This window comes from Tyto alba, unplaced genomic scaffold (assembly GCF_018691265.1).
Source record: "Tyto alba isolate M040663 unplaced genomic scaffold, T.alba_DEE_v4.0 Super-Scaffold_42, whole genome shotgun sequence".
NCBI classification, from domain to species: domain Eukaryota; kingdom Metazoa; phylum Chordata; class Aves; order Strigiformes; family Tytonidae; genus Tyto; species Tyto alba.
Genome location: NW_024881318.1, coordinates 5437122 through 5450340, shown reverse-complemented (window position 1 = coordinate 5450340; position 13219 = coordinate 5437122). Strand labels below are relative to the sequence as shown.

Below are 13219 nucleotides of genomic sequence, written 5' to 3'. Positions count from 1 at the left end.
TTTTGACACCTACCAACATTGTGCCTGCTTTGACATCTTGTTGCAAAAGCTGCTGTTACTTATAATACTATGTTTTCTTCCCTCCTTGTTCTCTGCTGACTCTAAGGGACCTAGTTAGTTTGTAAAAGTAGAGAGAATAAACTGACTGAGACTGTAGCCAGTATTTTTTTCTTTAGAAAATGGGTTCTCTAGGGGTTTTTCAATCTTCAGGGACTGTTTCTTATGATCAGGTCCACAAGCATCACTTGTTCTGTGATTGGTGAAACTAATGAAGTGTGGTTTCTGACAGATTTGTATCACATATATCACATGCCTCTGTACAGTGTCTCTCCTTGCCTGACTTGGGGGCAGATGTGAAGCCTAAGTCCTATTTCTGTTACGTCTCCATGCCACGTCTGGTTTCTGGTCTCTCTTGGAGCTGGGTCTGGCTCGAGCAGCATGCAGCCTTTCATCCTGGGATACTAATGGAACTCTTTGCTCTGCATGACTTCTGAATTTTTAGGAAACCTCTAAGAGTGTAATTCTTCTGTGGACATTTTTCTTTCATACTGATTTGGCCAATTGATTCAGAAATTACCAGGATTTATAACATTTGGCATCTTCACATGTCTTTTTTTCATAGGAAAACAAGTTAAGAAAGAAAACCTTATTTTCCCTTGTGTAAAGTAAATTGCATATTTTCTTTTAAAGGGCCGGTTCACAATGAACTTGCATTCCAGCCTCCTATATCAAATCATCCTGGTGAGTAAAATCTAACATGTAATGCTAAGTATTGTGGAAGCTAATAACTTTCTGGTTTGAGTATGATTTTTTTTTTTTTTAATCAGTTACTCTGAAACATGTGAGAGAGTTATTCAAAAGGGGAGAAAAGGAGAGGAACCATTTTGTGATAAGTCTTATTTGGTATTTGGACTTCTGTTTTGAAATACTGGTGTACTCTGTGAACTGAATTTTAATTTAGATGCCCAAGTCAAAAATCGCAGTTCTCAAACCCACATTGAGCTGTTTCCTACCCTGGAGGTGTTTGAACTCTGCATGTCTTTGATCCTAGACTTTGCAGGGTGCCTGAATTTGTACTTTTTGCCTGCTCAGAAACATCATGGAGCTTAGGTCATGCCAAAGCCCTTTTGGAGCCATATCTGGAAGTCCATCATCACAGTCACATGCCCTAAAAGATAGTTACTGCTCTTGTGGTGCTGAAGTTCCCTGTTGGACCTTTGCATTCTTTCCAAGCATCTTCATTAATGGTAGCCGTTTATGGAATGAAAGAGGTCTGGTCTTGTGGTACAAGCTAGCTAGGTGGTATTCTGTTTTTAAGCTGTTACCTGCACAGGGGGAGCTGCATAGTTGGAAAGCCTAAAAGTTTAACTTATTTATTCATTGGCCAGTGGCTAGATCCGTACCAGAAATAAAACCGTTGGTAATGCTGGGTGAACTTAACTGTAGCCAAGTTGTATTTCATATTATTTAATATATCTTTTTCACCCTATTGATTCACCTGTTGATTTCACCCTATTCAGTCCTCAGAGGTGTATTTATTTGAAGATAAAAAAAAAAAATTAAAGGAATTCAAGAATTTTGTTTTTTTCTTTTCTAATAGAAATGGAAAAACAGTTTCTTAAGCAGGTGTGCTGTTGGGTGCTGCAGTTTGTAATGAATGAGTACCACTTATGGCACTGGGAGAGCTTTTTTTCCCGTTGGCTTATCAGGCTGCTGTGTTTAGGTCCTATCATGTTAGCTCTTCAGTTTCCCCCTGTTTTGTGTACACTGTAGGGCTGATTTTCTTTCCCCTCCCCAACAAGCTGCTTAAGTGCCAGCCGTGTTACCCTTTTGTGGCGATGGGCCCTTACAGTCAGCAAAGGTGCTGAGTCCCTGAAACCCCCAGTGACTTGAGCTTATGGCAACTTGAGGTTTTAATGTGTCTGAGGAGAGAGACTCTCATCACTTCAAAGCCCACACAACAAACTGCAGGAGGTTTGACAAGCCAGTTGCTCCCAGGTAGCATGCAGGCAGCAGGTACACATACATAGAATCACTTTGTGTGCTTTGCCAGGTTTTCTTGCATACTTGAGTGTTTGGGTTTCAGTAGCATCCTCTTAGGGAGTCAGGGTTTCCCTTCCTCACATGGTAGCTTCTTCCAAGTACCATCTTTTCTTTGTAGCCAGTTTTTGAAATAGTATGAGTTCAAAGGTACTGCATTGCTATTAAAACACGCCATTTTGTTCCGCTCCCTTGCTTAATACTTCCCTGTTTTATCCCATGCCTGACTTTCTTGTGTGCAGACAAGATCAGTATGTGAACTTTGATGTTTTTCCCCCATTCCTCTGCTTGCCAAATCCGGTTTGCTTTGCAGGGAGGATAGAGAAAACCGAAAACCTGACTTCACCTAGGAGGTAGTTACTCTTACACGTTAAGCCAGACCTGTTTGAGAGTTAGTTTCTATCAGTCTGGTTGTGAATAGGCATATATGTATTACTCCTTTAGGCCAAAGGAGGACAAAATCCAGCTGTAGTCATAAGGTGCAGGAATGTAGATGGTTTACAAAATCTAACTGGAATTATAAACTGTACAAAGACTGGTAACATCTCAACTACAAAAAGTCCTCACATTAATGTGCGCTCAAATTAAAAGGACAAGCCCATGTCTGTTGCAGTATGCAGTATTTTTCTGTGCTAGCAGACATGTCTTTGTCTATCTGAACTTGCTTATGTGAATGTGGACTCTGAGTGACAAATGCAGTTGCAGAAGGCTTAATTGGTTGTCTGGAAGGGGTTTATAGGTTTTTTGTGCCTTTCAGTCAGTTAATTGTCTATATTCTTTAGCTCCAGAATACTGGTGTTCGATTGCATATTTTGAAATGGACGTTCAAGTTGGGGAGACGTTTAAGGTCCCTTCAAGCTGTCCAATTGTTACTGTTGATGGATATGTGGATCCTTCTGGAGGAGACCGTTTTTGCCTGGGCCAGCTTTCCAACGTGCATAGAACAGAAGCCATTGAGAGAGCAAGGTATTCTGCAGATCCCAAAAGCTCCAGCTGTCTGTGGTATTTGATAATATTTTGTTTTGCCTGCAGTGTGTGCCTCCCTTTTGAAATTCCAAGTATGGTATGTTCCTTTTAACTGAATTAACTATAGCAGAGTATATCTTTCTAGGCCACTACTGTAATGCATTCAAAATGTGAACTGTGTGACAAAGACCTTCAGTGCTTTGCAATAGCATGTTGCTTTTCATTGCTTTCAAAGGCTGTGCCTTCCAGGATAAAATTAGCAACTCGTGCCGTTATGTATGAACATGGGCTCTCCACACCACACAGTGATGTGAGAATAACTGCAATATATAGATTTGTCAAAGGAGTGGAGAAAGGTTGATAGAGAGCTAGTTGTATTTTCATTCATTCTCACCATGCATGTGTTAGGCTTTGATGTGGAAGCATAGAGAACCAAAGGAATCTTGCAACTTTTTTTTTTTTTTTCTTTGAAGTGAAAAGGAATAAGATGATTCCATGTCTTCAGAAATGTTGCATTGTGACAGTCAAAATACTAGATTGCTGTAATGTGATCCAAATGGACATACAGTTCTGCGTTGAAATGTGGCTTTGTGTGTGTACTTGAGTGACTTTCTATATTAGAACCCTTGCGGGATTTTACACTGCTGAACAACAACTGAATGCGTTTGGTATCCCAGCTCTGCATTGTCATGGAGTGTGTTAGTTGCTACTCAGATGTCATTGCTTCTACATTCTGTGTTTCCCACAGATCTTTACATGGTATTACAGATGTTTTTTGTCTTTACAGATTGTGTAACTGTATACTAACTTATACCTAAGATAATAGTTACAGTTTCAAGTCCTTGTATGAGCGAAGTGTAAATTATCACAGATGACTAAGATAAGGAGAATTATTTATGGTTTATTTAATAAAAGTCTGATTTATAGTACATATACACAGGTGCATTGGAACTGTTTATCTTTTTAAGGTTGCACATAGGTAAAGGGGTGCAGTTGGAGTGCAAAGGCGAAGGTGACGTGTGGGTTAGATGCCTCAGCGACCACGCAGTCTTTGTTCAGAGTTACTACCTGGATAGAGAAGCAGGGCGCGCACCAGGGGATGCTGTTCACAAGATTTACCCAAGTGCATATATAAAGGTTGGTTTGATGTTCCTAGGTGAAAATTGTGGGGCAAATAGCATACATTTGGTTCTTGTAAATGTTAGGGAAGCATTGAGGCTCTGAAATAAATGTAATTTTGGTTTTGATTCTCTTTTAAAAAAGCCTAAAAATTTCCATTTGACAAGTCACTTAAGTTGACTTTTTAAAATCACTCTTAAACCAAAAGTACCACCTAGATAGTATGAAAGTAACCAATTTTATGTTTCATCACAAATGATCTTGATAGCAGTTTTTTGTGCTTTAGCCTTACAGTTTTTTAAATTAACTGTTACTAAAATTTTTAGCATAGGTTATCTGTTTGTTTATTCTCTCTCCAAAAGAAGAAAAGTTGGGAAAGTATGTACAAATGCAGTAGAAGTGTAAAGTCTGTGTTAAAGTATTAGGAACATGAAGTGATCCAGAGATCACAGAAAGTTGCATGGAAACAAATGATTTTCAGGAAATTCTTACTTGAACATGCCTCTGCCAGACTTTAAACTTTATTTAGAACAAGTCACACTTGTAAAAAAATCATTCTTGAATTAGAGATAAACTACTTGAAGTTTGCAGTGATTTTTTTTTTTTTTTTTTTTTTTTAAATTATTGTTTTAATCCTCAGTTTTGCAGGCAGGTTGTGTAATGGAGGTGAAAGAAACCCCACTGGCCTCTATGTACAAGCTTTCTAGTAAGAGATCAGAGTTCCTGTATCTTCTAGTGCCAAACCTGATCACAGAGATATAAAATGCCACCAACCTGAAACCTAGCTGCTGAAACTTCAGGCCTGACAATTATTGGTATTTCCTTTAAACAAAATAACATATTTCAGTAAAGCAGTGAAGAATAAAGCCAGACAAAGTTAAGCAGGACTTCTTGGCTTCCATTTTTATTGATATGCCTATTTTCTGGAAATCCTGGGATTTAACTAAAAAGTTGGGATTGATCCTGCAGTCGGTTCTGCACAGGGTACTGCTTTAGCATGCTCAGCTCAGCCAGGTTCTGGTGTTGCCAGTGATGGTAACACCATATGAGAACAGTCTCTAAGAATCAGCTTTAATGGGTTATTTCTGTTAGAAATTAAACAAGTCAGGGAAGGTTTGCTCTTACTCAGGTGAGTGGTGAGACTGTAGAAGAAGTTGCTTTGGGAGAGCAGAGAGGTCCATGGTTATTGGGGATGGGAGTTGTGTTCTTTCCTTCATTGATTTTGGTAAATGTACACAGTTTGAATTTTTTTCTTTTTTTTTTTTTTTTTTGAAAAAGGTGTTTGATTTACGCCAGTGTCATCGTCAGATGCAACAGCAGGCTGCCACTGCCCAAGCTGCTGCTGCTGCTCAGGCTGCAGCAGTAGCTGGAAACATCCCTGGACCAGGATCAGTAGGTGGAATAGCCCCAGCCATTAGTAAGTATATTAACTGCTTGGTCTCCTTTTTCTCTTACCTGAAAACAAATAACATGGCTCTGCCTCATAGCAGCACCCCACCGCAGCCACCCACTGCCCCTGCAGCTGTACAAATGAACTTGGAATGAGGTAGTAGGATTGGGCTTGGGGTGGCATTCTGGTAAGTCTGTATTCATTCACTTTGTACCTGCTCCACACACCAGTTTTCACTCTGTAGTCTTCAGGGGATGTTGGATATGCAGTACAACAGAAAACACCTATATACAAGGCCAAATAGCATAAGTCTGTTACTTTAAATAGAGATGCTTTTGACTGCTTAGAACCAACCCTGAAAAATTATTTTTGACATCTAAGCTCATAAAAATGTTAGTCAAAGCAGTGGGGGTTCACTGGGCAGCAAAGTCCTTGACTGGGTTTAAGAAGACATAAGATTCTTGAGAAAAGGAAGAACAGAATGTGAGGGTGGTTTTCCCTTTATATTTCTTTTTCTTTTTTTGTTTAAGTTATTCTAGGCTAAAGATTTTTTAGTTACTAAATTCCATATCCTTGAAATTATACCTAAGCGCTTTTAAAACTGTAAGTACTTACATGTCTCAGGCTCCTTTATGTGCCATAGTGTTTCCTGGATTCCTTGTATTGCCACATGGCACTTTCCAGCTATCCTACAAATTGCTAAAGGTATTTTGGGGAAAGTGTTTAACTTCTTCTTAACCTTAATTACAATCTGAGGTTTGCTTGCTGCATTCATCACTTTATTTTATTAGATGTAAGTAGTGTCATTTGCTAAGCCAGCTTCCTGCAGGTGATCAGTCTGAGTTCTTACGCTGAAAATGCAGTATCTTGCAAACCTCAAGAATAAGTATTTTTTGACTGTACTTCCTAAATAAGGTTTACATGTGTTGTTTCACATAAGGTACTGGGTTTCATCACGTGTGTTTTATTATAAGGAGTTTTAGAGTTTTAGATTTTAGTACCCTTTCAGGATTACGAAATGGTGAAAAAAAATTAACTGGGAGAAATGGAAAATAATTGCTATGTTCTAGAAATGTGGGTTGGCCTTGGCTGTGGTGAGAGGGAACTGTACATGAAGAAAGAACCAAGAAAACAGGAATGGCTAAACAAACATGATAAAACAACATGTCTGTGAACACTGACTTGAAACCTCTGCTGTTTAGGTTTGTCAGCTGCTGCTGGAATCGGTGTAGATGACCTTCGCCGCTTGTGCATACTCAGGATGAGTTTTGTAAAAGGTTGGGGACCTGATTACCCAAGACAGAGCATCAAAGAAACACCGTGCTGGATTGAAATTCACTTACACCGTGCCCTCCAGCTGCTAGATGAAGTACTTCATACCATGCCTATTGCAGACCCACAACCTTTAGACTGAGATCCCTCTGCTGCACTGCTGTGGGCCATTATATTGTGAGGATGGTGGATTGTAAAATACAATTCTGTTTATAACCTGAAGATATATTTTACTTTTGTTCTGCTTAACCTTCTAAAACCAGGTTTTAAAAATGTGTTTGCCGCCTTGCTCTTAGCAGAAAGAAACTGAACATGCAGAATTTGGATTTCAGTTATTTTTAGAACGTAATTGTCATAATACATGGCTCAGGGCTTAAAGTGAAAGGTAAATGCCTTATAGAGACTTTACAGTATTGGGTTGTTCCCTTTGAAACTTTCCTTCTCTATTATGGCATCTTGGTGATAAGCCTCACAGGAGCCTTTTGTATGCAGAATATATATTATATATATATTTATATCTGAAAATTCCTTCTAATAGTTATAAACATTTACCTTATAGCAACTTTAAAATTCCAACTGATTTGTGATGTTCTTTTTAGGGAACAATAGTTAACAGAAGACTTCTTTATTTTGTTGACTATCTTGTTATGATTTTTCCAAATCAAAACATAGACGCTGCCAAAAAGTGAGAGATGAGAGATACATTGTTGACATTGGTTAAAAATAGCAAGGGAAAGAAATGTGGCTTTTTCTTCAGTAGTTTATAAAAAATATATCTTAGATTTTTATTTATATAGACACATGAGTTTTAAAACACTAAAGGAGATGGATACTTTCAGTGCTGGCACTCAATTTAAATACAACATGAAATACCCGCTCTGCAAAGTTGCCACTGAAATCGTGTAATGAGTACCTAATGACAGGAACATATTTTCATAGCTACTACTGACTTCTGTGATTTTACTCAAGTAAAACTTGGCAGGTATTTTAAAAAGTTGCATGACTCTTTTTACTTGCATATACATTAAAACATGTATAATGTTACACCAATATTTAGGATCCAGTTTTTGTATCTGTTCACCATTTCCACTCAGGGCAAGATGGCAAACTTGTTTTTATACCTCTTGGTTATTTTAAGCCCTATGCCATCAATGACCGCATCAATTGGCCATGACTTTGTATAGAGAATTTATAGTAGAAAAAATGCAAATGTATTGACTGTATAACAGATACAATATGTATGCTTTCTCTCTAGTTAATAGTATAAATAAAATTATGAAAACCCTGATTTTTATAAATTTAGTTTGCTTCTATTATGTAATTCTGCACCTTGAAACCATTGATCTTGAGTGATGGATTACTTTCTATGCAAGACCACCAGCAGCAGCCAATAGTGGCAGGAATTTTTGTTGGTTTAAACTTGCCAGGAAGCAAGTCCAGTTTCTCTTACTGCTTCTCAATAAAAGCATGTCCCGAGGATACCTCTTTTTGGCTATTTGATGGGGTATGAAGAGGGAGCAGGAATTCCTTAGTTTTCAGCACGCGTGCAGGGAGTTGGAGCTTAGTTACACAGGCTTAGACGTACATCAACTCCAATTTAAGTCCATCAAGCACTGCCAGTTCAGTCTGCCTGCCGTGCTGTGCTGGGCCAACCTGGCAGCACAGTTGTAGTAGTTAACATAAGTAGAAGTCTTGGAGGAGATGATTCAGAAGCTTTTTGCCAAATTTCTTGCATAGTTTCAGGAATCTGTAGAGGACTATGACACACAGTGTTTAGGTGGTGCTTCCCCCAAGCACTGAAGCTCTTCCAAAAGAAGTCAGAGATTGTTTCTGTCCTAGGTGTGGAAGCACAGAAGACAGATGACTTGGGAGCGATGGCCAGAAATGGATGAGTTTTCTCCATATTTTCATTAATGGTGTTGCCTTCTTCAGACTAACTTCTAACGAGATTGCTTGCTTTTTTTTTTTTTTTCTCTTATGTGGCGACTTCTTGATGTTTGGAAGAATAGTGTTTGCTTTTCTCAAGGCCTTCAGTTTCAAACCTTTTTTAATTTTCCTTTCTCTCCCAATGAGGTAGTTTGTCTGAAAAGCAAGCTGCTTCAAATTCTTGAGGAACACTTTCAGTAGAGGATTCTGACTACATCCTCAGAGGAGTTTACTAACCAGCAGCTTGGTTATGCTTCATCCACAACAGAAAACCTGGTTGGGGGGAAGAAATAAATAGCCTGACTGCCTGTTCTTCTTGCCAACCTTTTGAGTTGTCTGCCCTGCTTTTACTACTGGGTTCAAGGTGCCTTGGCTTTCGGGAAGTGTCTCACCTTCTGACTGATGAATTGCTTATAACAGGACTGATCATTTGATTAGGAGTGCATGAACTTACTCCCTGTTTAATTTTGCAGTTTTGCAAGGTGCTTTTCTTGGTGGATGACTGATCTGTATGAGTGCTTCACAGAAAACCCTCTGTACCAGTTGCTTGTGTTTTGATTGTGCTAAACTTTGATAAAATGGTGAAAGATTGCTTCTGCCTATTGGTGTTCTTGCCTGTTTTGCAGTCTGAAAGAATTCAGCTGTTTAAGACTAGGTTTTTTGCAAATGTTTTGCAAGTCTCCTCAAGTGTCTACCTACAGTGGCCAAAAATGTTCAGAACAGAACAGCACAATTATGTCAGATGAGTTTATCAGAACCAAGAAATCACAGGCTCCACATCGGGAAGAATCTGAACGTTGTGTGAGGCAGTAAAAATGCTGAAATGGCATTCATCATCTCCACCAGGCAGTTATGGATAAGATGCAGTCGTAACTGTTAAAGGGCAAAATGAGAGAATTTCATTCTTAGTTTTTAATATGCCTTTAACTTAAATTTTGTACGTTTTATTTCTTATGACAAGGCATAAAAAGCAGCGCATAATGGATTGGAAACCCTTCAGCAGCAGCAGCACACTGAATCTTTGACAGCCTTGCCTTTATGTCTTCTTCTGAGATTCAAAAAAGAGCTACAGCTACTTGACAGCCGTGACGATCCCCATACGTGCTGTAGGCAGGGATGTCAAGAATGCCAGAATCACATCTCCTCTTCAGCTATGAATGTCTCAACTTCAGTGAATTCAACAAGTGTTTTTTCAGCTAGAAATCTCTTGCTTGCGATCCTGTTCCCATGTCTGCTCTGCTTAGTTCTTTCGATGAAGTAATTACCCCTGTGTTTCTCACCCTTAATTAAGCACTCCTCAAAAAAACCATTGTGCTGGAGTACTTTGTAATTTCACTTCATGTACTGGAGAGCTGGGATTAGCACCGGAAGGTTTATACAGCCTTAGCTGTGTTATTGTTAAATTTAAATGCCTTTGCTTTAAAAACTAACATGGTAGAGATGTAGGAGAGGAAACCTTTTCACTGAAATGGTTTAAAAATACTTAATTCTAACAGGAGTCCCTTGGAAGGAGCCGTAACTGCTAAGCAGTGCTGGTGAGAATTGGTTGTTCTTTACATCACGTTTCTGGGCGTGATGAGAACGATGTGCTTAGGGACCTGGCACTGACAGAAATCACTTGGCTCACGTCTCTTGTCCACTGAAGACCTGGGAAATTACCTGGCTGCTCTGCAGGGAGGGACCCAGAGTACAAAGGAGACCGCGATCTCCCCCAGTCACGAAAGAGGGCTGTAGCAGCAGTAGTCCCTGCACCAGTGTCCAACTCCTGTGCCTTACCTTAGAACCATCTTACTTCTTGTGACACTTCTAAAGACGACAGCGTCCTCTCTGCATAGCTCAGGAGCGACCGCCTCAGTTCTTTCCCGAGGAGCCACTAAAAAATTCCTATACCAGTGTCTACAGGGGGGGCCTCAGCCTCTGGGCTCTTCAGTGTTGTTTACGTCTTGATGGTGGTCTTTACTGAGACATCTTTAATCTCTTCTTTGAAGAGGAAGCGCTTTAGAAAGGACTGTCTCCTTCATTTGTGTTTTTACTCTGCTGCGGCAGAGTGACTGGGATCACTGGTCACTTCCTTAATGCAACCCATTGAAGACAGCCAGATGGGTCTTCCTCTAAGTGGGAGTCAGACTTCATTTAAGAAATCCTCTTTCCTCCCCGCCTTCTCCCGCCAGGCCCCATGCTACTTAACATCTGGTCTGTAAAATTATAAGGTGCTTGGTTGTCAGGTATTGTTAAGGACACCATTTTTGAGAGGTTACTCGTCTTTTCAGTTTTCAAAGTAAGACTTTTAAAAGCCGTGGTCTTGCCTGGTCCTGCTGATAACGTGAGTGTTTCCATGACCGGTAACAGGCTTTTGAGGACCATGGTGGTGTTCTTGGGACCGAGATTTGCAACTTGCCTGTCGTAGGGCATTTGAGTTACCCATGAGTGCCGAGCTGGTTGCTTCCACCCCTGATGCAGCTAGTCGGCACTCTGGTCCTGGACAGGGCAACGCAGCCAACGGAGAGCACTTCTCCACCAGTCAGTCGTGCGGGAGCTGGATGCTGAACGTACCCTTCTGTTGTGCCACCCCCCTCCGGAACGCTGTTCTCGAGGGTGTGTTTCTGAAAATGACCTGGGGGGTGCGTCCGAGCCGAGTCAAAGCTGCCACATAGGATGCTGCAGAAGCCCCCCAAAAGCTGCCCTGACTTCTCAGCGCTGTGGAGGCTTCACGTGGTGCGACCTGGTGGAAGGCAGAACCACCGTCGACAAAACCTCAAGAGGTTTTGGCACTGTTGGCTGCTGTTGTGCCTTGCGAGTGATGCATCGCTCCGAAATTTACAGGACTTGATTCTCTCAAGTTCGCCAAAATCACCTAGTGCTTTCTTGCTCCAGTACCTTTTTCTGTGTCTTTCTGGTGAAGTTTGGTAGCACTACTGAGTTGTGATTCAGCTGGATTGAGAGCTGCGAAGTACCCGTAACCCAAAACTCACCGTGAGAGGGTTTTTTGAGCATGAAAGCCTAGTTAAGCATTTCTTCTTTTAGCCATTGCCTTTTGATAAGCGGTCAACGGAATTCCCAGTAGTTCCTTTGTAGCTTACTGTATGTTTTTCATTAGACCTAGTTTGTGGATAATATACTGTAGTTAACTTTCCTGAAATTCTGTAACAGAGTATGTTTTTGATTAAAAAAGTTAAAGATTCGAGTCTTTGGCTTCTTTATTTCACTCACTGGAGAGCTTTCACCCTGCTTCTGGCTGGGTATCAAAACTGCTAGCTGCAGCCTTGAACTGTGTCGTGGCCAGGAGAGCTCGCCGGGAGGTGGGGGCTGCGATTTCAGGGGGTCTTCTCAGAGTCCCACATGTCCGAGACCTGGGTGCAGCCAGCGTCGAACCCAAAGCCAAGTGCAGCGTCCAGTGTGGTGGACTGGGCTCCTGGGGACAGGCAGGTACCGGTCTGCCTTACGCTGGTGGGGCACAACAGTTTTGTGGGGGTTCCTATTAATAGAAATTTAAACCACTAGCTGAGCTGTGTCTGGGTGTTGCAGTCTTGGAGCAGGGACCTGATCGGGTACCAGGTCTCTGCAGCCGTTTGTGTCGGTGGGTGGTTGCTGTCCTCTGCTAAAAGGTGCATGGGAGCTCTACTCCAGCCGCTCCTGCAGTCGCCAGGCTGCAGAACTCTTCCCTGTGACTGAATAAAATGCCAACTGCCACCAGCTGTGGGGTCTGGGAATAAAGCAGGAGGCAGGCGATGCATCTACAGTGCTCTGGGTCTCTGCTGATCTCAGTAAGCGACCGCATCCCATGGTGGGAGAAAGGGAAAAAAAAGGCAGAACAACCCCCTGAAGCCTGATGATTTACAATCGTGAGAAAATTCCTTCTTAATCTCAGATCCAGTGGGCTGTTTAGCTCAGCAGGAATGGGTACATGGGAGTGACTTCAGCACGCACCCAGTCTGTCTGCCGCGGGATGGAGGGCATCAATGCGCAAGTCATCGCGTGTCCTGAGGTGCCAGACTAATGCAAATGGTGGTATTTCCCCCCAAAACATCTTCCTGGCTGTATAGGAGCTTCAAATATGGAAGTTCTCCCCACAGATTAATTTCCTGTGGTTAAGACCCTCCTGTTCAGTTGCACAGTCCCCCTCTCAGCTCATCAGCCACCACCTTACACCCATTTTAGCTCCTTACCCCTACAGAAACCCCTCCAGACTCCCTCCTTGTGCTGTTACCAGCCCTTCTGTGGCTGCTGGCTGGTCACGACCAACGTAAAACTGTTGGATCTCACACTGGTGCTATCCTCTAGAGCACTGAGCAACTCTGTGCCGGCACACGATGCTGCACGTTTAACCCCCCCCGACACGACCACGCGGCCGTAGGCTCAGGATAAATCCACGTCACAAAGCTAAAGCGGGACCAGAAAGTCTCAGTCTGAGCACCTCATCCTGCGGGCGGAGTGTGGGCTTCCCATTCTTGGCAGAAACATCACGAGTCCGGGTTGTATTTTTTTGTTTTCCCTTGGCCTACACAT

The 13219-nt window shown here is 41.7% G+C and overlaps 1 protein-coding gene across 3 annotated transcripts in view; it reads left to right on the top strand.

The window, feature by feature from the left end:
* SMAD4 (SMAD family member 4) overlaps nucleotides 1-11897 on the top strand; it is a 28748-nt gene extending 16851 nt beyond the window's left edge. For all 3 annotated transcript variants that reach the window (XM_033011132.2, XM_033011131.2, XM_033011133.2), the window contains 5 exons: nucleotides 691-741; nucleotides 2823-3006; nucleotides 3975-4143; nucleotides 5404-5542; nucleotides 6718-11897. In XM_033011132.2, the coding sequence (XP_032867023.1) occupies nucleotides 691-741; nucleotides 2823-3006; nucleotides 3975-4143; nucleotides 5404-5542; nucleotides 6718-6929 (755 nt within the window). In that variant the 3' untranslated portion in view covers nucleotides 6930-11897. The remainder of the gene's footprint in view (nucleotides 1-690; nucleotides 742-2822; nucleotides 3007-3974; nucleotides 4144-5403; nucleotides 5543-6717) is intronic.
* Nucleotides 11898-13219: the final 1322 nt, after the last annotated feature.